This window comes from Trichogramma pretiosum, unplaced genomic scaffold, assembly GCF_000599845.2.
Source record: "Trichogramma pretiosum strain Unisexual culture from Peru unplaced genomic scaffold, Tpre_2.0 scaffold111, whole genome shotgun sequence".
In the NCBI taxonomy this organism is placed as follows: Eukaryota; Metazoa; Arthropoda; class Insecta; order Hymenoptera; family Trichogrammatidae; genus Trichogramma; species Trichogramma pretiosum.
This window is the reverse complement of record NW_019640789.1, coordinates 275099-298678: the sequence shown is the minus strand read 5'-3', so window position 1 is coordinate 298678 and position 23580 is coordinate 275099. Positions and strand designations below refer to the sequence as shown.

The 23580-nt window shown below is 42.0% G+C and overlaps 1 protein-coding gene across 6 annotated transcripts in view; it reads right to left on the bottom strand.

Annotated features, from left to right (window-relative positions):
* Window positions 1-1690: 1690 nt before the first annotated feature.
* The window catches only part of LOC106658430 (one cut domain family member 2), a 35328-nt gene continuing 13438 nt past the window's right edge, over window positions 1691-23580 (bottom strand). For 2 of the 6 annotated variants that reach the window (XM_014380395.2, XM_023459984.1), the window contains 3 exons: window positions 5495-5548; window positions 5081-5196; window positions 1691-4267 (listed from right to left, as the gene is read on the bottom strand). In XM_014380395.2, coding sequence (XP_014235881.2) covers window positions 4034-4267; window positions 5081-5196; window positions 5495-5548 — 404 coding nt within the window. In that variant the 3' untranslated portion in view covers window positions 1691-4033. Of the gene's footprint in view, window positions 4268-5080; window positions 5197-5494; window positions 5549-12825; window positions 12899-23580 lie in introns of those variants that run through there. The other 4 variants (XM_014380397.2, XM_023460028.1, XM_014380396.2 and 1 more) reach the window with 4 other exon arrangements.

Sequence of the window (23580 nt, the reverse complement as noted above, 5' to 3'; positions counted from 1 at the left end):
GGCGTGCGTAGTTGAGGAAACAAAAAAAAATAATAATAAATAAATCAGCGTGTATATTGAGAATTTTTTGTTGTCTGTCCTTTTCATTGCAGAGTGTAGGTGTGAGCTTATTTATCGTTTTTGTTATTCGTGTGTTGAAAAGTGTTCCTTCGCTAGGCACTTCGATTCGACAGGGAGTATTATAAATAACAGACAATTTCGAAAGAAAAAAAAAAGTAAAAAAGAAAACGAAAAAAAAGTGAAAAATTAGGTTTTTACTCTTTGTACATATTATATTATACTCGCGAACTCGGTGGTGTATAATATTATATACAAGTGTACCTGTCTCCGACCCCCTCCCACGCGAAACGGAGGCGATCTACATATGTGTATATTACTGTACGCGCGTGGATCTTTCTCTATTATTAAATACTCGCATTAATGACCCTGACGAATGAACGTTGAATTATCTATTATTTCATTTTTTTTTTATCACAATTACAAGTTTTACTCTTTGTTCGACTTATCATTCACATTATTTATTTTTTCTTTTTTGTTTCAATCGATCGTGTGCCAAAAAACTTGATATTCTCTCTCTCATTACAAAATCATCATTACTATCGTCGAGAGAAAGTGAACGAAAGTCATTGTATTAGTTCATTCTCTGCTGTATTGCAATTCGTACGATGCATTTTTATTACGTTTTATTTTTCTTGTATTGTTCTTGTTTTCTTCTTCGACTGAATTTATAAAAAATACACATGTGTACAAAGACAGGTTCAGAAATAATTAATATCTCTCGTCGGGCTTGCGCACAATTATACATTATATATACCCCTAGCATGCGGAGATACACTCAAGATATGCACGACGTCATGACTCGGGGTGCTCTTATACGGAAAATTAATCTCAAAGCGAATACAGCAACAAGCAAAAATTTTTATTTATAATATGTATAAGACAAAACGATTGATCGTGTGCACGTGTACGTGTCTGTATGTTTTTTGGTTCGTGTATTTGTTTGTCGATATATCGTTATACATTCAAACGTGTCGCTCGTCCGTATAATTCGTGTAATCGTAATTCTTTTTTTTTGCTTTTTAAGTAACTTTGCCGCAGGTCCAACAGATTTTCAATGAATGAAACCTCGAGTTATCTTAGAATATAGGTCGCTTATTGATATCGTGGCGATCACGCGAAAACAATCGAAATAAACGTATAATCTCGCTTCTTCTTTCAGCCTAGTTCGATAATCTGGTCAAATTCGTTCAACGGTAGAAAAAAAAGAGTCTAATGATTTCGCGCGGTCGAGCCCTCTCCTCTCGCGTTCTAATATATTTCATATAATGCAATAATAGAAATTCATCTTCATTGTTGTAACTAATTTATTTACAGTATTTATAATACAATTTTTCATCGTTTTTTGTTTTGTTTATTAATTCTATACTATACTCTCCGCGCGTCCTTGTATTTTTCTTAAATATATATGTAACTACTTCTTATCGTTCATTCTCATATTTTCATATAATATATATAATATATATATAGATTTTCCTTTCATATATATAATCATATCTATATTTTATATAAATAATTCTGCTTATTTATATATTATATATATGCATACACGTGTGTGTGTGTGTGTGTGCACGGTACAACACGTGTACAATATATATATACCCAATGACTCACCACGGCACAAAACTTATTCATTTATTTATAATTTTTTGTTCTTGTTATTATTATACAAATTCCGTCTTCTTACCGACTCGGAAAAAAAACTAGCACTCGATTAGTATTAGTATCCCTTTTTTCCTTGTTATACATAATATTGCGATTGCACGTCGTTTTTTTTTTTATTTATTTTGCTCGATCGAACGCATCATCCTTCGGAAACTTCTTTATACCCCGCTTTTGAGTTTTCACAATTGCTCCAACGTTCAACAATAATACACACTTGCGCGATCCAGATATTACAACGTAGATTATTTTTCACAAATTGTTTTTGTTTTTTTTTTTTTTTACAAGAGTGCGTGCCGGCAATCGAGGCCAATTCCTTGACATAATGTTACATTATCAATAAATATCAATAAAAGTAGTACTAATAATAATAATAACAATTCGAAACAAATGGTATTATTATTGCGCGTGAGTTAATTTTTATTTTGTTTTCGGTTCGTTCGTCGTCGTCAGGCAGGCAGACACAGAGGAGGATATTCCTTGACTAGGCGCAATACACACATGCACACGCAGCTGCAGCCTATACATATATTAACACTACCCACACGTATACACGCCGCTCCGGTCTCTCAGAGACGAAAAAGGTATACACACACGCACACGGACACACACACACGTACATATACGCGGGTGTGCATTTGAGGGATGACGTCGTCCTTTTCACGCGTACATACATTTTGTTGCAATACGCTGATGCACATCGGTATACTTTTGCGCGTCGTGTGTGCGTGTGTGCGTGTGTGCATGTGTAATATATTATAAATATACATATACACCACCGCAATAATTGTCTCGGTCGTCGTCGTCGGGCTCGTAGTACACGTACACAAGAAGAGCAGCACAGCACAGCGCACAGACACATATTATAATCCGCACACGCAATTTTTCTACACACATAAGAGTTCTCTTTCGCTCTCTCACCCAACACCTCACACATTGCTCGAAAAAATTATTTTTATTCTGTCTTTTTTCTTTTATTACTCGATTTATTTTAACCCTCTTTCTTTATTTATTTAATTTTTTTTGTTCATTTAATGTAATTCCCTTTTTCTCTTTCTGTAATATTTTTTATCATTTAATATCGTCAGAGCGTCGTTTATCACCGACGCCCATTTCTCTATATGCATATGTTTACTTTGTACTATAATATGACATTCGTCGACCTGTGCGCGCGGCGCAGGGCGGGCGGCGGCAGTTCGAATGGTCTCGTTTCTTTTTTTTTTTTTTTTTTGCCGCGACCACCAGCGACCACCAGGCGATCGTTAACTTTTTCCCTCTTTTTTCTCTTTTTTTTTTTGTTAGTTAGTTTGTTTGTTTGTATTTCCCGTTTAAGTAGTTTCGTTCGCGAAGATTAAAAATTTAAATCGTTTATTATTTTTTCTCTCTCTTTCTTTTTTTTTTGTTCTCTCCAATGTGTAATTTGTTTGCTGAGTATAAAGTGCGTGCGTTTTATATATCATCGCGTCACATCGTCACATCAGCGCAGGCAGGCAGGCATTCGGTTTCTTTTTTTTTTTTTTTTTACTTTAATAATAATAATTTTTTAAAATTGTTTTCTTGTAAAATCCTACACATATACTAATCCGTATATGTTACGTTTTGTTTCATGTATATTGCATTATCACCTTGTGTTTCATCGTAATAGTTTTTTTTCTTTTTTATAATATACGTAATAATGGTCTAATTTTTTTTTATTTAATTAAGGTTTGTTGGTCGCGCTATCCATGCGCGACCGCGACCAGCGAGGGTTCCGACGATCCAAGCCTCTCTCTCTCTCTTTCTCTCTCTCTTAATTTCTCTCTCTTCTTCTTCCTGTTTCTCTTTTACTCTCTCTCTCTTTTCTTACAAAGCTATAAAACACAGGAATAAACAATGAGATAGCAAGTAGAGTAATTAACAATTAATAATCTAATGGTAGTATCAATTTCGACTAGATTTCGTTGGAGAAGTCTCTGCGTACGTACATTAGGATGTTGCATGTGTAATTAATAAAAAAATAAAACAGAACAAATGGACTAGCGGTTAAAACGTCAACGACTGCGTCGAGGGGGGGCTCAATACATACATGGCACAGGGTAACGTAACTGCAGTACAAGACTCGATGATTACGACTAATTATACATTATATCGATAATAGTAATAAAAAATAAGGGCTCTTTTTAAGAAGAGAGAAGAGTATACAAAAAGAGAGAGAGAGATAAAGAGTCGAGGCACGTAAAACGTCGAGGATTCAGGCCCCTTTGTCTCTCGTTTAAGAGAAGGCCAGATCCTCGTCGTTGGAGTCGTCGTGATACTCCTCCTGGTCGGACGTATGTCACAAAACGTCGCTCGCCTGCCTCGGGCTGATGCCGATCGTCGGCGACAACTGGGCCTCGTCGACGCTGCTCACGCTGCCCTTGCTCTGCTGGGACGAGGCCGGCTCCTCGTCCTTCCACTTGTCCATGGAGCGGCGCCTCGCGTTCATGAAGAAGTTGCCGACCGTCGTCGGCTCCAGGCCCAGCTGCCTGGCGATTGTCACCTGCATCTCCTTCGACGGCCTCTTCGTCTCCTGTTGTGACGTTGTGTTCAGCAGCGGCAGCAGCAAAAAAAAAAGGCAAACGAACTCGGTTATCGTACAGAACTTCTCGCTTCCATACAGCTACTAACTACTACTACTAACTACATGTGTGTGTATGTGTTTGTGGACATTGCAGAAGTAGGACAAACGTTTTGTTCCTCTCTCCGTGTATATAATACGGAGCGTCCGTCCGTCGGCTGTGTTGTAGTACACAACGAGCCGACGCCACCACCGCACCGCCGCTCGAGAGATATGACACGACGCGCGGCTGTATGTGTTGTGTTGTTTTTTTTTTTTCATCCCTTCGCCCCGAGGAAATCGATATTCGCAGTGGCGCTCGGTGGACTACTCGTGTATAGTCGCCACCGCTACTACACAACTACCACCACAACTACTACAACTACTACACGTGCGCGGCACATTTTTCTCTTTTATCTTTTTTTTTCCAGCCGAACAATCGTTTGCTTTATTCGTCGCGCGCGCGCGTGAATGTATATTTACCAATTTTCGCGTCGCAACCGCTGTACAGGTTTCGTATATATATATATATATAAAATGTGTACGAATCGCCGAAAATCGACGCGCGCGCGCGAGCGAAAAGCTCTCTCCGCCGTCGAGATAAACCCTCCTCGTCCTCCCCGCGCGCTCAACAGGTGTATTTTATTTCATACGCGCGTTTATCTTCGTCATTATCATTATCTTTCTCTATGACGTAGGCACACGTTTTTCGGCGGTCCGATATGGTAAAATAATCGAGAATTTCGTATACGTTTGTGTATATAAAATACGTTATCGTGTGCGTACCTTAAAAATAGCCTGTAGAGTACGGCGCTGGAGGTCTGTGAAAACCAGTCGGGGCTTCTTGGGGGCGGGCTGCTGATGCTCGGACTGACTCGACATCTCGTCTTTCCTCTTGCAGGCTGCAACACGCGCAGGTGCACAAAAAAAGAAAGGGTTGTCGGTTAATTTTCATCGTGCTTATTGTTTTTCTTCTCGTCGTGCGAGAATTGGAAAATGATAATAATTAAAATAAAAATCACATGCTCACTAGCTCGCTGTTTATTTCTATTTTTGTACAAATTATAAACAATTACTGTTAAAAAGGTTAAATAATATTTAACGTAAAAACGACAAAATCATAAGAGCAAAAAAAACATGTAACGAATCGAGTGTGCAGGATTGATATTTCGCAAATAAAACAGAAAATGAAACACATACAATCGTAGTCGGAAAATTCGTGGTACTCACTTCCTCGTTGTGGAATCTGTGCAGCTGAAAGCAGAAAAGAAAACGTCGAATTAGTCTTTTTCGAGATTAGCTCGCCCAACCTCATGCATATGTTTTGCTTGTTTGCGTGTGGGTGGGTGTACGTATGTGTGTGTGTGTGTGTGTAAAAATTACACATTCGTAATTGAGTCTTGCTTATTTCTTAATAATTCAGTCAATCATTATATACGATTATGTATGGGCTATGATAGCAATAATAAATAGTTAAACTAAGACAATGTAATAACCGTAAATTATGAAAATTACAAATACACATTCAGAGGCATGACATTATATGCATTAAAGATATATAATATATAAACGAGTACAAATAAGAAAAAGAAAAGGTAATAATTTTGTATGATAATAAGTATATGTTGGATCGAATACGTGTGTTTATATTGAATGTATATAAACGACGAGTCAATTTGTTGCATAGCATTAAATAATGTATCAGATTCATTTCCAAAACTACGGCCAGTAAATACATTTCCACTAATGAGGTTGAAGGGGGTACACAGTACGGAAGGCTCTACGAGGAATAATACAAATATATATTAATACTTATAAATTTCATACGTATACATCATCGTGTGTATGTATTATTTCGTGTATTTATATCAAGAGTTTCTGTTATAGTTTCAATTATCGAGTTCAATGTGCATTTGAATGTGTTTTTGTGCTGCTTTTATCGTATACATAATACGAGATAGGCGTAGTTACGTATACGCAAACATTCGTGATGCATTTGGTTTCACTATATACATGATACAAATGGCAAAAAAGGCTTTGCGAAGAGCGGCGAGCGTGAAAAATAGTATATTTCTCAACGGGTGCACATATGGTTTTTTAGCAAAACGAGGGATTATAGCACGAGCCGAAGGCGAGTGCTGTAACGAGTTTTGTTAAAAAACCATATCTGCACCAGTTTGAGATACTATTTTTTCCCACGAGAGCCTAAAATTAGCGGCAAAGTTGCGTATTTTAGGTTAGAGTGGGGAAAAAATTTTTTTCTACAATCGAGGAAATATTTAATTGCATATCCTGTCGCGCGATAGTTCGGCCGGCCCGATAACGTACGCTGATTAACGGTAAAGAATAAAAAAAATAGAAAGAAGTTCCGATACATCGAAATCCGATTTCGCGTGTATATCGGGCAAAGAGAGAGAAAAGTATTACGCGTCCAATGAGTTTTTGGACAAGTTTTTTCCCTTTTTTTTTTACTTTCCGTTCGTTATCTTCTTCAACGGGTCGTAGTGGTGGTGGGCACATAACATCCTGTGGCTTAACGTGGATGGGCGATGCGCGTGCAATATAATCGAGGCCCGGGCCGCGTTTTTACTTGTTTTCAATTAACGCCGATTTACACAAAATATATAACCCGGGAAGGAGGAAATGAAAATTTATTGCAAACTTCCGTTTCGAAGTTGTTTATTAGGACTTGCGCGCGAGAGGCTAAGAGGTCAGCAACCCTCGATCCTCTCGCGAAACGTATACATATAAACCGTTTTCATCGAATTTGTGCGCCGCGGCCATACGATGTGTACACTATTTCAATAAAATCAAACTTCCAGAGCTCGGAGCTTTTCGGAGTGAGACAGGCGCGCCGATTACACACACACACGCGCGCGCGCGTGTTGGTGCACACGATTCGTTTGACTGTCGCGAACGTCATTTTTAGTACATACATATATACACTTCGGTGCAGAGGATGCATCACGGCTCGCGACAACGCATCCATATCCGTCCTTCGTTCATAGTACACTACCACCAGCGTAATACATACACTGCACTCGGCCTGTCCGCAGTTATACATACATATACAGAGAAGGAAGGGACTCTCGACACGGCACACGAGAGAAATTCAAAATAGCCTTTGGTCCATCGTCGGAGCGTCAAAGTGTCACTTTGTTGTATATATTTCGAGCGCCGATTTCTCGATGATATACACAATGTGTGCGCTGCATAGACACGCGGACCCCTCCCCAGAGAGATAGATATACCTAAACCGACCATACTGTCACTTGGGCGCGTGCTAAGCTTTCCGCGTATAATGCGAACGGACGTTTATTATATTTTATTTATCATTATGATAGGTGCGCGACGATTTTGGAATAGAGAAGTTTTTCCTTTTTATTTTCTTTTTCAGGATCGTTTCGCGCAATGAAATCCGCGTCGATCATTCGTGACGACCACCTCCAAGTTAGGAGCTTTCGTATTTCGCTTTAATAAAAAGAGTAGGTACTCGCGGCTGAGTATATACAAACTACATTCGGTGAACACGCGCGCGACTCTCGCGATTTACATTATAATATATTGTCTTCACAGAGCCTTTTGTGATTTATACCTTGCCATATTCAAAGTGATTTTGAATGTTTACGTTATTACGGAACGCCATGAGTTTTTTATGTGTTTGACATCCAAGAGAGAGAGAGTCAATATGTGGTCACTGAAAGACGAGTAATGTTGGTTAGTATATATCAAGTTCATCATCATGTATCAAATATGTGTTAACAAATGGATTAAATAAATAATGGTTGTAGTATAAATATAATAATAATAAATACTTATTAGCTAAGGTTCATTACATGGTTGTATTTACTTTTAAATAATAGACAGAAAGAGAGAGAGGAAACAGAGAGCATATCCGACGCCATCCGAACAGCCTCCCTTCGTTACTTTTTTTTTTCAACAAGAAGCAAATTCCTTCGAATTTCATATATAAAGTATGTAATAAATACGTGTACTGGAGGCTATTGCGACGGGCGATACAACAACATATTTGCCACAAAATATTTTTTCAAAAGGGGGGTGTGGAGAGTAGTAGTAATAGTAGTAGGGGGGGTCGAGCGGGGGTTGGTACACCATCAAATACAGCAGATATGTATACTCGAGAGGTTTCGTATCAATATATAAATACTGGTTTTACGTGATTCATGCTATGTATATAATGCTTGATATAATATAAATATATCGTAATATAAATATAAGAATAGTTCAAAAGGGGTTCGCAAATTGTAAAAAAAGGGGTTGTGGGCGAGGATTGCATTCTCACTGGAAATACATAAGCCAGATGTCTTTTTTGTTTTTGGTACATTTATATATTACGACCCTTAGGGTAGACACGATTCGGCAGGCAACGCAACTATTTTACGTATTTGCTACCTTTTGTTTGATTTTGTTTTTTTTTTTTTTTTTTATATCGATTAGAGATGCGAAGTAAGGACGATTTATAAACACAGTCGCAATACGAGGGGATGCGTGGATGGTGTTTAACAAGATTCTCGTCGCGCGAGAATGTGAATCTACGTTATATGTATGTATTTTCACCGGCGGCGATGGTGCGCCGGGCAGCTGGATATATATTATACAAAGACAAATAAAAGACCTCGCGAGAAAACGAGAATCTTGTCGTACACGATTTCAAGTAATTGGCGCTAAATACAAACTGGATTTTGTCGTTAAAATTATTGATTAATTATTTTTTTTGTCTGTCGTTTCAGCCATGCAACTACTGCAATTATTACAATACATATTACGATGTAAACACAATGCCCGGTGGCGTTTTATTGAGAATCAATCTCGTATTTTTTAATATATTTTTGGTCAACGGTCTCAGAGCCGATATCATCATCATTATAAATTAAGAAATATATCAGTCCTAAACGAGGTATGATGTTTCTCGATCGACGCGTGGTTTTATGAACATACACACATTTTTGATCGATATAATCAGAAAGCTATATTATACGCATATCGGTAAATTGCCGCATCTCTCATCCCCCCTCTTTTTGCTTACATTTCTCTCAAGTTTTTTTTTCCTCATTTTTCTTTATCTTTTTTTTTTCAATAAATATGTATGCATGAAAAACATCTTGAAGCTACTATACGTATACCAATAACCAATCCGTACGTTACAATAAACTCGTTGATCATCATCATTATTATTATTATTACCATTATTATTATCATCATTATTATTGTATCATTATTGCGGGTCTCTCGAATCATCTCCTCTCCGCGGCGCAGCCGAATTATTATACAATTCGCGCGCATATGGCACATCTTTGTACACCTATATAGACGTCAAATGAGTATTTCAAGCTCACTCTATATACTTGGGGCGCTCCTCGGCACACGCTTCGCGACGCCAACGAGTACAGCGTGTGATAACGTATTTATAGAAGGCAGCTCGCGAGATTCGTCGATTTCGCGGATTATATCGGTGATATTATAATAACCCAGTGGGGGAAGGGGGACATCTTTTCGCGGGGGATCTCCTCGAGAGAGAGACAATTAATTGACAAAAGCTCGCGAAAGCGAGAGATAATTCGGTTGGGTGGCGGTGGTGGTGGTACGCGACTCGAATTTTCGGCTATTATTATTTTATTCCTTCGAAATTGGCTGGTATATTTTATATTTTAAGGAGAAAAATTTACCCCCGTCTGCGTCATTATCGAAATGATTTTATTCGATCTCGAAACTCTTTAGATTAATTTCGATACGATATCGCCGATCCCCGGGTGCGTTTAATTAGATTCGCAAAAAGTAAGAAGAAGCAATCGCGAGTCGCTTCGTCGTCGATAATGCAAACGAGGGCTTGAAATACACATTGGACCGATCTCGTGCGACCAAAATGTGGCCCGCAAAATTTTGTACAGGAGAGAGAGAGAGAGAGAGAGACCGCACGAAAATCGTTATCGTGTGCAATATTAATACAATAATTGTGTGAGGCGCGTCCTTAAACGATTAAATTGTATACGCCATCGACTTATCTTGCCGTTGCAGTATATATTCATGAAAAGATTTATGCAGTGACATCGAACACATTAATTTTTAGCTCTTTTATCTTTTAATAATGCATCGCATTATGGTAACATTTGTTTTTTGTTTCATTTCACACTGGACGCCAAACTTCGAGTTGAACGAGGTGTTGAGCGTGTGTACAGTCGAGTGAGAATAAAAGCGCAAATCAGAAAGCGAAAAATGGCTACTTTGAGTAATTTTTTTTTTTTTTTTTCAAGAAAATCATAATAAAAAAGAAGCGCATAGTAATACGTGTGAGAGCAGCGAGTCGATTTTGGGCGTCTCAGCGTGAAATGTCTTTCTTTTTAATCTACTCTGTTGGCATAAAGTGCACTAATGAATATACATGCTTCGCTGTTTTTTTATTAGCTTTTTGCTTTTAGCTTTTGCGCTAGCGCTGATGGATTCGAGGAATGATGAAAGATTACAACAACTGCGAATGCAAACTCTAATTTTTCAACTATTTTTTTTTTTTTAACTCGAACATCGTGTGATATAAAATTTTCTCAATAAAATGCCTCCGTCGGAAATACTGAAGTAACACAAGTGTCGAGTGCACGTGAGTGTGTGTGTCTTGAGTATGTTGAATGTATGTTTCCATAATTTTTTGATTGTCAATTTACTTCTTTATTTTAAACGTGTATGATGACTTAGTTTACAATGAAAGATCTCAAAAATACGTTTTATGAAGCAGTAACAGCAAATAAACAGGTTACATATGAACGAAAAAAAAGATTTTTATACAATATACATGTTTCGTTTTTTTTTCTTTTTTTTTAATGCTGGCTGATTAATCATAAAAAAATATATATAAATGAAACAGCGAACGTGCAAGGATCATTAACAACGCATTATAAACATTGTACTTGCGTCTTGCCTTGTTTTCTTTCATTACTCGTGATTTTTTTTTATGCAGTTAATGAAATTGAGAAAAAAAAAGAATGCAAAAATGTCATAGTGTCCAATGTTCACGACCGAAAAAAAATACGCGCGGGCGACATCGTAACGAGCCACACGTCGCGCGACGCCCAGCAGGTACACGAACGAACTCCTCGTTGCATCCGAACGATAACAAAAAAATAAAAAAATTGCATCGCGGTCCGCTTGATCGGTCAAGTCAAGACAAGCCGTGATCGAGGCCTGCGATCACAGATTATCAAAACTATCGGCCCAAGCGGTCCAACGAGGCGTGGCGAAAAATATCGGCCCTTATGAACGCGCGGGACGCGCAGCGTACGTCTGCGCGCACCCACGCGTTCGACCCTTACGATTCAAAGTTTTTTTTTTTTACCAAAAATAAATAAAGAAAGAAAACGAGGAATTCGTCGTTTACGCGCGTGCAGCGCCGCTCGTCGGTGATATATTTTTTTTGTCCGCGAGGCAACGTTACGATGCGCCGCAAATAATTGATAATAATAATGATAATAATGTTCCCCGCGCGCGCGCGCGAGAAGTATATACAGCGATGACAATGGCGCAAAACAATGACTGATCTGTACAACTGCGCACCAACAGCAACAGCAGTAACAGCAGCAGCAGTAGCAGTTTCGCCCGAACCGATCGCGCGCTCGCGTCGTGTCTCGAGTGTCAAAACTGTCTTTCGCGCGCGCGCGCCTCTCAAGAATTCGATTGTCCCTCCCACCCGCGTGCCAACAACAAAAGATGCGAGAGGCAATAATAATACCCACTCGATGCTTATTATGCGTTACTCTACAGTGATACTTATGCGCCGATCGCTGCTAATAATTTCACTCGTTACGCATTTGTACACGGTGCGCCGAAACGAGAGTTTGAAAAAAAAAAGATGAGATACTCGCGATCGTGCATGAGGGCAATTGTCATTATTATGCGACGTCAAGTGTGCGCAAGTATAAATATGTATGTGTGTGTGGGCATGAATATTATGTGCGTATATATATCGAGATACGTGTAATTTTTCCATCCAGTCATTCCATTTACATATTGTAACCATCAACAACATAAGAATATTTATTATATCAACTAAATCGGTGTATCATGTTTTGCTTTATTATTTATAATATAATAAATACTGTATGCAAAGGCAAGTTTAAATCGGCAAGTATACAAGTACAGAATAGGTCGGGGGGTAGATATTTTTTTTTTCTTTTTTTTCTGGTTAATCAATGTAATAATAACAATAATATATAACAAATTAAAAAGTAACGAATAATGGTAAAGAATAATCAATAATAATAATAATAATAAATATGGTATGCAATATACGTACGGTAGCATATATAGTATTAAAATAATATATACGTTATATATTTTATTACCAACAACATTATATATAAGATAATATAAATAATCAGATGCATATATATATAGAGAGAGATGTGTAGTTTGGTATATAAATAAGGTTTGGTATGCATAATATTTATATATAATTAGATTAATTATGATTAATTAATAATTATTATATAACTTTGTATTAACACCGAAACTGAGAGACTCACAAGCAGGAAGAGGAGGGTGTTTTCCTTCTTTTCGAGTTGACTGATCGCACGTTAACATTGCGCATCTGGCAGTCTGCAATCCAAAACATAGAAAAAAAACATTTTTTTTTTGGGGGTGTACGGTCTATAAAGAGTAGGCATCCACAACCAAAAACCCCGCTGCAATCTCGCATCTTCAACAATCTTTTCACTGTATCATGTATGTATATATCTTTCTCCTTCTTCTTTTTTTTTGCAACTTTTCAATTATTTCCTACCAAATTTTTTTTGTTCTGTTCTTATACATGTGTGTATACGGCCGCTCTTATACAATGGTCCACAATTTCTGGTTCTGGCAGGGTGATACTTACTAAGACGAACCATTGGTCTAAAGTTTTACTCCTCATCGTAAATATTACCCTCGTATCATCTCTCTCTTTCCATCTTATGTATCGGATAATGCCAACGATCGTCGTCATTTTCTCTTTGCAATGTAATCGTATTGGAGGGGAAAAAATAGGTTGGACAAGTCGCTCGCATACGAGAGAAATAAAAATCAAATCTTGTTATTTCACGCAAATTTGTCACAAGTTCATAGGCAAAGAGTAATAGAATAAACATGTAACACGATGTAATGATGTAACGATGACAATAGAAGTTATATATTATACGTAGTATAAGGTCACACGTACGGTCGGATAGCACTCGAAAGTTTTTCGGCGGGGGAATATAAAAGAGAGCTTGAGTGGTGTATAAGGATGGAGAGGGAGAGGGGGCGGAAAAAAGCTCGGCGCGATCGTCGTCGCCGGCACACGTTCGACGTTCGGACACGTAGACACGCAGAGAGAGAGAGAGAAAACTTGTTTTCAGCAGGGGGTGGAGAGAGAAAGCACTCGCGGTTTATATCGTCGCATTATTATTACGGAATATATATGTATAGAAAGAGAGACGTCGTCGTCGTCGTCGTCGTCGAGCCAAAGTTACGATGTTACAATATTCGAAAACTTGCGCGAGCGAGCGAAGGCCATTCATTCGATCCTGCTCTCTCACTCGTGGCTGATACATACATACATACATAGAAGCTCGCGCACACGAGTGTCAGAAAAGAGACAGAGAGAGAGTATCCCGAGAGTAGCAGAGAGCGCGTGTGTCAGAAATAATAAAAAGACCATCACGCAGCAGCCAGCATCAGTAGAGAAAGAGACTCCACACACACACACATATACATACAGAGAGTATGAAACAGCGCCAGTGTTTTCATTAGCTTTTACCATTCTCCTGACAGAAGCTCTCTGTGTGTGTCGCGGCGCAGAGAGAGAGAAAAGGAGGCGAGAGAGAGAGAGGCTCGGCGGATTACAATTCGCACAAATATTGAATCCTCGTTCTAGGCACACACACACACACACACACACACATACAAACGCGCGCGAAAGCGAGGAAATGGATGCGCGCCACGTCAGTTTACGGAAAGACGCTTCAAACCAGTCTCTAACCGTTTTCAATGTGTCTGTGTTGTCCGTGTGCTGCTGCTGTTCGCACGACGACGACGACGACGACGATGGCATCTAAAACGATCGTTACCCGTCGTCGACCAGAGAGAGAGAGAGAGAGAGCAGAGCATAAAAGTCCAGGGCTTCCTTTGATCGAAGAAAAAATTAAAAGCCAAAGTCACGCGCGACAGCCGGAGCTCTGACTCCTTTTTGTAACTATTGCCTATCAGAAAGGACGCGCGGGACTCTGTTTTATTTTCTCTCTCTCTCTATCTCTATCTCTGCTGCAGCCTTGCTCTCGAGTGCGGTGTCTCTCTCTCTGTGTGTGTGTATTTGCAGCTCTCCGCGTTGCACTCGGCGCCCGCGCTCGGATTTTGCTATTCCTTTTTTTTTAAGCTTTTTCCAAAGCAACGCACACGACACACTGCACAGAGAGAGAGTAGTTACAGCATCGCGCGGGGGAGTTCGTTAAACTGTCTGCTGCATTTATTGGCTTGTCCTTAAACTGCTGCACAGCCATCGTCGGCTCATTTTTCGCCTATCTACTACTGCCTACGCGATGTGCAGCCAAAAAAGCTCGATCGTCGTCAATCTTTCTTCTTTTGCCTACATGTACGGTAGATAAACGCTACACACGTGCCGGCGCGTCTGTTTTGACGTTTTACATGCAGTTGCGCTGCGTTACATACGCGTGTATATATACGTTAGGCTCGTTTCGCTCGAAGCGATGATAGATTTCTTAATAATTTATACGTAGAGCTGTGTAGGTGAATAGTATATACGTATATGTAGTGGATAGGTGTGCGTGGGCGTGGATGAGTTCTCCGTACGTATCTATACGTATGCGCGCCGAGAAGAATAAAAAATGAAGGGTCAGAAGAATCGACGAGCTCGAAAGTGAGCGAGATAGAAATATGGAAGCGACGGTGCATATCGAAGCCTCCTATGAAAGAAGGGCTATAAATGCGAATGTTGCTATATGCTCGTGTGTGTGTGTGTATGTGTCTGCGCATTTGGTTCACGACTGGCCACTGCTGCTGCTAGCTTGGTATATTTTTTTTACTTTTTTCCTTTCTCTCTCGCTTGCTATATATGTCTATATATAGCGCATATAGATATATTTTTATTTCTTTTTTTCTTCTCTCCTTCAGCCTCTCACTCGCTCGCTCGCGTGCTGTACCCTTTTTAGCTGCTGCCGCTGCAGTACATTCGAAATATCTCGTTTCTGATGCGCATTACAGTTAATTTCTTATCGATCGGCCCAAGCGAAATTACGCTTAGGTTTTTCTCTCTCTCTCATAGGAAAAATAAAAGGCTTTCTCTCTCTCTCCGCTACATGGAGCAGCAGCAGCAGCAAGAGAGCAAAAGAGAGAGAGAGAAAGGAAAAATGCGCGCACACTGGAGCTAAAGCTTATAATAAATGCTCGAGAGTAGGTATAGCGACGAGGGAGGAGGTGAAGCGGGGGCGCGCAGAGCGAGGAGGCAGCACAGGCTGCGCGCGGAGATGGGGAGGTGTAGAGAAAAAGCTAAGTGGAAAGGGGTTCTCTCTTCCTCTTTCTCTCTCTTCTTTCGCCGGACCGTTCGATTTTGTCCAAATATGACGCTGCTGCTCTCCGTATATATGCGAGAGTAGCTGGAGTGAGAGAGTGAGAGAGAGAAATAGCAACACAGCAGCGAAGCTTCGGAATATTGGAAAATGCCAGGATCCCCCGTGAGATATGCATATAAACACAATACCTACTCATCCCGAGGCCCCCCCTCCCCTCCCTCTCGCTCTTTCGCCATCCACCTCGCGTTATACCCTCTTCCTCCGGGGGGGGAAAATATAGATATAAGCTTTCTGGCAGCTATCGCGTGCTCATTTGACTCCCTCCCCCCTCTCTCTTTACTATCTCTCTCTCTCTCTCTCTCTCTCTCTCTCTCTCTATGCATGTTGCACATCCGCATCGAGTGGCAGAGACAGTCGCGCCCGGCTTTCAAGGCGTTTTCGAGTAGCGAGTTTATACATATACGTACATCTCTGCCTCTTTCTCGCGTGTGTGTATACGTACACGCGTACATGCCGCCCAAAGCATCAGTCCACTAATCCGCGTATACCAACCAACCAGCAGCAGCAGCACCGGTGCAGTGTGCCTTGGCTAGCTCTAGCTGGTAGAGTAGCAGCTACATGCATGCACACGCGGGTTTGTTTTCCCTTCGCTCATAATCTGCTGCCGCTGCATCGCTCGCGCGCGCCGAGCTCGAGCCAAGTTTCGAGCTTTCTCTCTCTCTCTCTCTATACGTATGTATGTGTGTAATACGTATATACCTGCATGTCGTTTCGTTCTAGCTATTTTTTCTTTTCCTTCTTTTTTTTTTTTTTTATACATTTCATATATATATATACATAAATGAATGTGCATTACGCGAGCCTCTAGCCGTAGTAGCAGTAGTAGTACCACCCCCCTTCCGGCTCGCCGCGCGCCGAGCCACGGGGCTTCGAGAGCAAATTAATACATGCATCTCTCGAATATATATACTTTCTACCTCGCCGTTAATTTCGAACCTTTGATAATGTTTTTCCATTTACGAGTATATAAGGCTTTTACCGATCTCTCTCTGCGAAATATGTGGCAATGCAGCTCTACTACCCGGCGAACCAGGCTCAGTCCCACCCCCTCGACGTCCCTTGCACCCGTGTTCCTGATTTCCTTTTTTAATTCGCGAGCTCTAATCATAATAATAATTCCGTGTGCGTGCATGGTATGTACTGCATACATGTAGCATGTGCATGCATACGCGCGCCGAGCCAAGAGCCAGAGGTATATATATGCGCGAGGCAATATTTATTATTACACCTATATTCCGCTACTTTATTTCGCTAATGAACGTTGTTGCGCGCGCTCGCGCCTTTTTTATTTTTTTGCCTCGCTCTCTCTCTATTACTGTATACGACTGATTTGTAGCGGTTTGCTCTCTCTCTCTCTCTCTCGATCGCGCGCGCCTCCGGGCAAAAGTTCCCTGTTACTCTCTCTATATATATGTAATGTATAAAGGGCTCTGGACGCGCTCGAGAGCTTTTTTCCGCGAAGTGAAATTTCCCAATGAAATTTTGATGAAAAGAAGCGCTGCTGCTAGCCCTCCCTATCCCTCGGCTACTGCAGTGCACAGTCTGTCTAGTACAGCTTTTTGCATAAATAATCGCCCCGTTGGAAGCTATAACCGAGAACTTATTGGGCTATATATGTGCATTGTGTGTGTGTGTCTCGACGACCCAAGCTTTTCGGGCGAGCTTTTTCCTCCGAAGTCGATCGCAAGCTCGCTGTCGCTGTCGTGCGCGCGCGCGAAGGAAATCATCAATAATTTTGCGAAGCTCGTCGATTTGTCGGACGTTTTCTCAACTCCTTCGGTCTACGCAGCATCTCGAAAGACGAGAGAAAGAGAGAGAGAGAGAGAGGTGAGACATTTTAATCGACGTTGGTATGTACGCTAGAGATGCTGGAGCTGCTGCTGGTCACGCTCTACGCTGCTTATAACCGAGCTCCTAGCAGCAGTAGTAGTAAGTACAAGTTGGGCACCGAAGCACCGGCTGCTGCTGCTGTTTGTACTTGGCTTGGCCTCTCGTGCATGCACAAGTAACCGGACATGCGGATAGTCGCTCCCCCCGGCTAAAGACAGCCTATATACGTTATAACAAAGTTTGATCATCCGCGTACTGTGCAGCGGCAGCAGTAGAAGTCGCTGGTATAAAGGGCAAGTTTAAACGCGTATTGGAAACGATAGCGCGTCGTCGTCGTCCTTCTCCTACATAACACCCCCTTACATCCCCGCGCGTGTACGTATATTCTTGCTTCATTCGAAACTTTTCGCTTGATGTCTGCACACGGCTATATGTACGTAAACGTATATGTGCAGCGCGAGTACAGGAGGGACGACGACTTGAGTTGGCTGCGCGTACTACTATATATATATACCTCCTGCGAAACCTGCACCGGTTTACATGCGTTCATAATACGAATCAACGACGTGTAGCATGCGCAATAATATATAGACTAGCGCGTGGTATAGTGTACAGCGGCAGCAAGACAGGAGTAGCTGAAACGCGAACGTATGTATACACGTATATCGTGTACGCGCCGGACTTTGGTTTCCCTTGATGATCGGCCTCATTTCCGGTGGTGCGTGTGCGCGTCGCTGAGCTCTCTCTCTCTCTCTCTACTACTATATACCACTACTACTACACTGTATATATACTGCCTCAGCTGCCAATCGATCCTCGATTGAATTACTCCTGCACTGTACTGCACATACATACAGTAGACACGCATGTACATGTACAAATACGAATCAGCAAGTCCTATACGTCAGCTAGTACAACAGAAGCGGCCCAACGCGCGTCTCTTTTTTCCTCTATATACGTATACCAAATTACGTACCACGATCCTCTCACCCCTTTAAGCGCGCCTTAAATATATACGCAACGTCGACTTTGCGACCCGAGTATATACAGCTATATATACCTCCCACAGAGAGAGAGAGAAAGAGTAAGAGAGAAAAAGAGGAAACGATAAAATTAAGCCGAAAAGTAAGCGTGAAAAACGCGCTGGAATTTTTATCAATACGATTTACGATCGCTCGCCCCGTTACGTTATATATAACATCTCGCAGCTAGCTCTACGCTCTGCTCCGCTCCCTCTCTCTAAGTGGTCTTTATTAATTAGCGCTTACTAATAACGATACCCTCGAGGCGGCGGTAACGGCGGCCCGCACCAATGCCACCACTGCCGCTGCTGCTGTTGCAGGTGTGTGCGGGGTGCCCACCTCCGCCGTAATAAGCCTCGATATATTTATACCTATACCAGTACCGAGTCCGGGCGCACAACGTATGGCTCGAGCATATTCTCGCCACGCGCGCGTGTGTGTCTTTATCTTTCGCGATAAATTCGATCAAAAGTATCGCTGCTGCTGCTGCGGCTCCTTCTTATTTATATATATACGAATAATAACGTACACGATACGTTACGAGCTTGCGCGCGCCGCGAGCTTCGTTTGCATAAATATCCTCTCGTGTGTGCGTGCTTGCAGCGTCGCGCAAGCTCGCAGTCGCTTAGTTAGCCCACGCACGATCTCACGTATACGAGCTTTTTATTTAATTCCTCGGGTCATGTGACTCGCGGCCTCGGAACTCGAAAAATCGGTTATGAACGAGCGATCGTCGTTATGCCTACGCTATACGAATGTATCGTATAAGAGTTGAAAATATGCGATGGATTCGAGGATTCGAAATTTAGCGGCTTTTGTCGTTGGGCTCCGCGTTTTTTATCCGAAGATCGGTGAGGGTCGGGGGGTTTGGGGAGGGGGTGAGGAAAAAACTCGAAAGCTCGATGTATGTATAAGCGGCCGCGCATACGCGGCGGTGTACAGTGACCAAGAGCTCGAGTCTAGCTGTGTACGTTATACGAGCTCAGAGAGAGACAGAGAGAAAGAGAGAGAGAGTTTGAAATTTTCTCTGCGAGCTTTTGCTATTAAAAATTCCAATTGGAAGCTATGCGTGCGCGCGGGGGCGTATATAAATATATGCGTACATACAGGATTCGTATGTAGTGCGCCTCTGCAACAGCAGTAGCAGAGAGAGACGAGTAGTAGTAGTAGTAGTAGTCGAAGTACGTCAAGCTCCAGGGAAAGGACGCGCGAGCCGAGTATGTGTTCGTGTGTGTACGTGCAAAGGGAGCTACTGCACTATGTATGTACCCTGCACGTATGACTACATAAACGCACGCGGATGATGCGGCGGCCTGGCCACGTCGAAGTATATGTTTAATAACGCTCGTCGCTCTATCTCTCCCGAGTTTTTTGCATCGTGGAAAAAATTTAATTACAGAAAAGTTTTGGCATTCCATCAGTTTGGTTTTCATATACAAACTCGTTCTCTCTCTCTCTCTCTCTCTTTCTCTCTGTCTATGCGATGCAGCACACGAGTATACACGTATGCTTGCTACGCAGCGCCGATCGCCAAGTGATCCGCGCACCTAGATATATAACATATAGTACAAGCAATAGTAGTAGTGGTGGTAGTGGTAGTAGTGTGTATGCGCGCTGCGCTCGCCTGACTCGCACCAGGCCTTATATAAGCGCCGCCGCCGCGTATACGTTGCTGCTACTTTGCCTTCGTACGTGGGCATTTTTTTTCCTTTTTTCTTTCTGTTTTTTTTTTTTTTATTTTAACCCCCTTTTTTCACTATATATCTATATAAAACGCCGTTATTTCTCTATCTAGCAAAGGGGATTGCACACGTGTGCTGCTGCTGCTGCCTCCGATGTACTACGTTATATATATAAATACAGCACATATAAATATCGTTCGCTCGCTCGCTCGCGCGCGCGCGTATCTGTGGTTTGTTCACCGCACATATTCCGCGCGTAACCTCGGTCCGTAGTAACTTTTCTCTCTCTCACTCGTTATATACCACACCGCTACACCAAAGTTTTTTTTTCAGTCTCTCTCTCTCTCTCTCTTTTTCTGTACTCGGCCAAAGGTTTTTGCAATATTTTGTTAATAATACAATATGCAGGCGCAGCACAGCTTGCAACGCGCACATGTCTACGCTAGCCTAGGCCTCTCTGTCTGAGCCCGATCCGCGTGTGTGTATGTGCGCACGCCAGAGAGAGGGTGTTTTGTATACGTATTGGGGGATGACTTTGCGCGCGCAACGACGACGACGTCGACGCAGAGCATCAGGCGTGAGCTTTTCGTTTGGCTGGCTCCGCTTTTATATTTTGCCGCTCTTTTTTTTCTCTATATACCCTTCTCCGACTCTGCGACTGACTCTCTCGCTTTGCTCTTTCTTCCATCTTTTTTGTTTCGCCCAACGCATTTGGCTCGATTCATTTTCTTTTTACATCGCCCTGAACCACACACAAATTTATTTATGTATAAAAATTGAGCGCAGACAGAGCGTTTATTAGTTATACACGTATCTCGATTTTTCATTGACGCGCGTCGCTATAGCTCGACGCGGTTCCGTGTAAAACGCGATGCGGATCGCCGTGGCAGCTCTCTTGTTTATATTCGCGTTATATATACGTACAAACACATACATACAGCAGCAGCAGACGTAAGTATAAGTAGCGAAAAGTATCGACGCGCTCTGTTGTGTGTGTGTGCGCGCGCGGGAGCTAAACTTTACGATCGTGCAAAAAAAAAGGAAAAAATTTTTTTTTCTTTCACTCGTATATACACATATACGCTGCTGCATTGCCTGAGCTGCTGCTGCTGCTGCCGTTGGCTGGCTCGCAAACATGTATTTTTTTTTCGAAAATAAAAAGGCTAATTATCAGGGCTTTTTCAGCGTCGAAGCTATTTGACCCCTCGCAATAATATTTTCTCCATCCCTCCTCTCCTCTTTTTTTTCTCTGCCTTCTTTTTTCCTCCAACCTATAATACTATCGCGAAATTTTCTGCAACTATATGAAAAATTCCTAAGCTCGCGCGCCGTACGATGGAATATACATATACTCGATAAATGAAGTACGCGCTTACATACGTGCATGCAGGTATATGCATATATGCACGCATGTGCGCGCATACGAGATATTGAATCTTTTAATAATCAGAACCAATAGCCCCTCGTGCCATGACGGGCTTACAGAATTTTCGCCGAAAATAGAGAGAGAGAGAGAGAGAGAGAGAAAACGGAGGGAGGGAGATGAAAAAAAGAAGAGAGAGAGAGAGAGGAAAAAATTCGATCCAAGAGTTCATAGAGAAAAAGATGAATTCGTTGGTAGCCGATGGTACTCGAACGGGAGAGGTGGAGCAGCAGCGGGCAGCAGAAACGAACGAACAACGGATGGACGAAAATTTTTTTAAAGAGGTTAAATGAAAAAAAGGAAGGAAGAAAGTTGCCGGAGTAAGAGGATGAAGAGGGTATATACGTATATGGGAGGAAAAAGCGCCAGCCAAAGTCCAGCTTCGCGTATATATACATATAAGCTATATACGTATATGTATGCGATGGTGTCGGAGGAGGGGAGGTCGATATATGCATCGCGCGCGCACACACATGTGCATATACACGCATACGCGACGTAATACAGCTATACTATATAGGGTAGGCGCGTGCTTTGTACCGCGTATATTTAATCCACACGCGTGTAAATACGCGCCCGCCGCGAACGAGTAAACTCAGAGGCGCGTATCGTAATCCTCGTGTGTCGGTGCATCAGCTCGTGGCTAATGATGATTCGAGCGTGCAGCCACTTTGTGTTATCGTACGACGACGTTTAGCGCCGCGAGCCAAATGTCGAGTCGTCGTCGCGAGTCGCGTATACGCCTAAGACAGTGCAGAAATCGACTGTACAGCATATAAGTATATACGGTGTAGCAACGGGCATGCGACGTATGCGCGCGGGTAAAAGCTACTTGGCCGCCGCTATACGAGCCGATGCTACTGCACTCGCGACGACTACCCGGCTATATATATAATACTCGTGGCATCGACGGCGGCGGCGGCGGCAACGGCGACGGCCGGCAGGAGAGAAGAGAGGGGACTGCTGCTGCACACAGAGCACGCAGTACAGAGAGAGGCCTGTGTGTGGCGAGGAGGAAAAAAAGGAAAGGAGAGTGGATATCGGGAGGGATGGAGGAAAAAAGAAAAGAAGAGAGAAAAAAGCAGCAGCAGCGAGGCTCTGAGGGTTGCGCGCGAGAGGCGCAGGGAGCTGCTGCCGCTGCTGTGTGCAAGGGGGGTAGAGGTAGGTATAGGTAGGTATAGGTAGTGGGTAGTGGGAAAAAAAAAAGAAAGAAAAAGAGAACGCGAGAGTGAGTGAGAGAGAGAGAGAGAGAACAAAATGTATATACATACATAAAGGTATAGGTGAGCCCAAGCGAGCGAGAGGAAGATGTAAAAGATTGGTGGTCGGCTTTTTTTTCCTCTCTCTCTCTCCCTCTGAGAGAGAGAGCATATATACATATATAGAAAGAGGACAAAAATCAATATGAAAGCTATCTAGTTATTCAGAAAAAAGTGTGCGCGCGGCATCACCGGTATGTATATGTATATGTATGTATATAGGGAGGGATGGAGAGAGAGGAGCGAAGTGAGAGAGAGAGCTACGTAGCTCCAAGTGCATATTATATATAATACACATTTATGTGTATGCGCTCTCTCGTGCGTCGGTGAGGGTAGGTAGTTAAAAAAATGTAAAAAAAATGAAAATCAGCCGCGTACAGCTGGCTGGTATATACGCGCCGCGTACGGGACTAATACCGCGTACGTACGTACGTACGTGTGTGTGCTGGGCTGCAGGTGCA